Genomic DNA, 3,307 nt, shown 5'->3' with positions numbered 1-3,307 from the left:
TGCAGGCGCTAACTCTGCCTTTCGCTTGCCCCCAGTCGGACATCAAGGGATGCCAGAAGAAGCTGGTGGAACAGCTGACGCGGCACGTGCAGGAGTGCCCTGGGGGACCGTGCCCGGGGGGCCCTGGCCCGCCCACCCGCAAGCTGATCGGGCGGTGCCTGGCCACGCTGTTCAGTGTCGGGGACACCTTCCTGCTCTTCGACACGGTCAACAAGTGCAACGACATTCTTAGGAACAAGGATGACTCTCCCAGCTTTCTTCCCACAAGACTGTGAGTAATTTAATCGATTTTTCGTTGTTACTCGTTCTTTATCACTACCTGCACCTACTTGGTGCTAGAAGAACGAGTTTTGATCTCATGCGTGACGCTAATCATTCTCGCAGTACAGAATATGTACACTTATGATACTTATACACCATGTAAATGTAAAGCAACTGAGCTCTGAAAGGGTCTCTGTAAAGAACGAGTACCATTGTCCTGTTTGCTCGCAGGGCCGCCATCTGCTGCGTGGGCTACATGTACGAGAAGCTGGGCCGCATGATGGGCCGCTCGTACGAGGAGACGGTGCAGATCCTCGTCAAGTCCCTGCGGAACGCCGAGTCCCAGACTCGCATCGAGATCATGATCACCCTGGAGAAGGTACTGGCGCGGTTTGTGGCCGACTCCACGGCGTTGTAGTGTTCCATCTAATGGAGTTTGTTGGTTGCGCAGGTCTGCAGCGGCATGGGCACCGCCATCTCCAACGTGCACAAGGAGATCTACAAGGCGGCCCGGCACTGCCTCACGGACAGGGTCATGGCGGTACGCTGCGCGGCGGCCAGGGTAAGTGGGAGGGGACGTTTGAAACAGGCTCGCTAAAGGAAACTTTATAAAAAGGAAATGTGAAAGATTTTCACGAAGGAAAGCATGCGTCGGAAATCGTTTGATTTCATTCATTAAAATTAGGTGGAAACTGTACTGATGTTGGCTCTGTTCTGCAGTGCCTGCTGGAGATGCTGAACCACGCGCCATTCCTGTACCTGACGGAGCTGGAGGGGCTGGCTACCCTCTGCTTCAGGGCCTTCGACGGCTCCAACTACGAGGTGCGGTGCGCCGTGGCGCGACTCTTGGGGGCGCTGGTCGCCACCACGCAGCAGCCGCAGCGCGGCAACCAGGCTGGTAAGAATTGAATTAGTATTTCTGCTGTTCTACATTTGAGCGCACGTTATCAAACGACCGGCCAATGCTGATGCTTTTTTCTTGTCCCTTCCAGCACAAAACTCCAAGGCGGTCAAGTCCATCTCGCTGGAGGAGGCCCTGGGCGTGCTGATGACGGGCTTCCTCCGGGGCGGCACCGGCTTCCTCAAGGGCACCGGCGAGATGATCAAGGGCAGCTCCGGCGTGAACCGGGAGGTGCGCGTGGGCGTGACGCACGCCTACGTGGTGTTCGTCCAGATCCTGGGCGGCGCCTGGCTGGAGCGCAACCTGGGCGCGCTGCTGAGCCACGTCCTGGACCTGGTGGCCAACCCCAAGGCGGCCAGCTCGCACGTGGACGCCGTCTACTCGCGCAAGTGCATCAGCTTCATCCTGCGCTCGGTGCTGGGCCGCATGCTCGGCGAGAAGGCCCAGGCCTCGGCGGCCAAGGAGATCGCGCAGATCATCCTCAAGCAGATGAACTCGATCGACTTCAACCCGGAGAACGCCAAGGACTGCAACCAGGAGACGCTGTTCGGCCAGCACCTGCTGGTGTGCGCGCTGCAGGAGCTGGGCGCGCTGGTGCTGGGGCTGGGCACCACGGCCGCCATCCTGCTCACGGACCAGTCGCTGAGCCTGGTGGACGCCGCGGTGGCCGTGCTCGTGCACCCGTGCCAGGCCGCGCGCCTCGCGGCCGCCTGGGCGCTGCGCTGCATCTGCGTGGCGGTGCCGGCGCAGAGCACGCCGCTCATCGACAAGTGCGTCGAGGGCATCGAGAACATGCGCACGTCCCCGGAGGCCATCGGCGGCTACAGCGCGGCGCTGGCGGCCGTGCTGGGCGGGGTGCGCCTGTCGCCGCTCGGGGTGCCGCACACCAAGGGCAAGGTCATCTTCAACACGGCCGAGGAGCTGCTGCGCAGCGCCAGCCAGAACAGCCGCCTGTCGCTGAACCGCACGCAGGCGGGCTGGCTGCTCATCGGCGCCATCATGACCCTGGGCGTGCCCGTGGTGCGGGGGCTGCTGCCGCGCATGCTGCTGCTGTGGCGCAACTCGTTCCCGCGCTCCAACAAGGAGCTCGAGTCGGAGAAGGCCCGCGGCGACGCCTTCACCTGGCAGGTCACCCTGGAGGGGCGCGCGGGTGCGCTCTCGGCCATGCACAGCTTCGTGCAGAACTGCCCCGAGCTGGTGACCGACGACATCACCCGCCGCCTGCTCACCCCCATCGAGTCCGCGCTCGCCATGCTCACCAAGTAAGCCGCCAGATATGGTCTCTTTGCTTGACATCAAGCCAGGTCTTCTTGTTCTAAACTCTGATCTTTGATTTCACAGTATATCAAACGTCTTGAAGACGTATGGGCAGCATCTTAAAGCACCGTCAGCCATGGTCAGGTTGCGTCTCTATGAGACTCTGGCCCTGCTGCCCCCCACTGCATTCGAAGGTACTATTCAGACTTCTACCTAAACCTCTGCCGTCATAGAAGTAGTCCCATATCCATTTTACAAATTTCCCCTCTTAAATAGGTTCTTACACACATCTGCTAAGAATGCTGGTGGCTGAGTTTACTCTCACCGAGAATTCTGCAAACACCACCACCTCTCTCCTGCGCGCGGTTTGCCATGCAGATGACTCTGTGATTCTTGGAACTTGGCTCCAGGAGACCGACCACCGCACCATCGAAGACCAGGTATATGACCAACCGGTGCTGACTCAGATGTCTTCATGACATTGAGGATCTATTCTATTGTTCGAATTTACAAAATTTACCCCTTGTCTTTCCCTTCATCTTGGGAGTTCATGTTGCTCTGGGGATAGAATGAGCTGGGTTGGGGTGCTTTGTGTGTCCTGTTAGGTGACGAGGTATTTATGTCCAAATGTTTGTCTCTAGATGGAGCCAAATCACAGGGCGGATGGGGAGCATGTAAGTGTGGCCACACATCAGGCTGATAGCCTTGTTCTATTTAGCAAAGTGGCTTACCTTGTTCCTTACATGCATTTTGATTGCCTGTGTTTATTAAGTTTGCTTTTATATTTTATAGTGCATTTTTGTGTTAAAATACTAGAATTTACCCTAGGTCTTTAAATGCTTCTTCTTTGCAGCCGCAGTTTAATCAAATTTTTATTTTTTAAAATTC

At 57.2% G+C, this 3,307-nt stretch overlaps 2 protein-coding genes across 2 annotated transcripts in view; one reads left to right on the top strand and one right to left on the bottom strand.

The window, feature by feature from the left end:
• LOC113217620 (lysosomal aspartic protease) overlaps positions 1-3,307 on the bottom strand; it is a 368,266-nt gene that overhangs the window by 15,832 nt on the left and 349,127 nt on the right. The window lies entirely within an intron of this gene.
• The window catches only part of LOC113217624 (HEAT repeat-containing protein 5B), a gene marked incomplete at its 3' end in the record, with an annotated part of 42,982 nt that overhangs the window by 4,054 nt on the left and 35,621 nt on the right, over positions 1-3,307 (top strand). Inside the window, exons 2-9 of the mRNA XM_052263603.1 lie at positions 36-271; positions 493-640; positions 713-823; positions 982-1,159; positions 1,254-2,424; positions 2,504-2,613; positions 2,696-2,859; positions 3,061-3,093. Of these exons, the coding sequence (XP_052119563.1) occupies positions 36-271; positions 493-640; positions 713-823; positions 982-1,159; positions 1,254-2,424; positions 2,504-2,613; positions 2,696-2,859; positions 3,061-3,093 (2,151 nt within the window). The remainder of the gene's footprint in view (positions 1-35; positions 272-492; positions 641-712; positions 824-981; positions 1,160-1,253; positions 2,425-2,503; positions 2,614-2,695; positions 2,860-3,060; positions 3,094-3,307) is intronic.

This window comes from Frankliniella occidentalis, unplaced genomic scaffold (genome assembly GCF_000697945.3).
Source record: "Frankliniella occidentalis isolate FOCC.00 unplaced genomic scaffold, Focc_3.1 Scaffold13, whole genome shotgun sequence".
In the NCBI taxonomy this organism is placed as follows: domain Eukaryota; kingdom Metazoa; phylum Arthropoda; class Insecta; order Thysanoptera; family Thripidae; genus Frankliniella; species Frankliniella occidentalis.
This window is presented reverse-complemented; position numbering and strand designations above follow the sequence as displayed.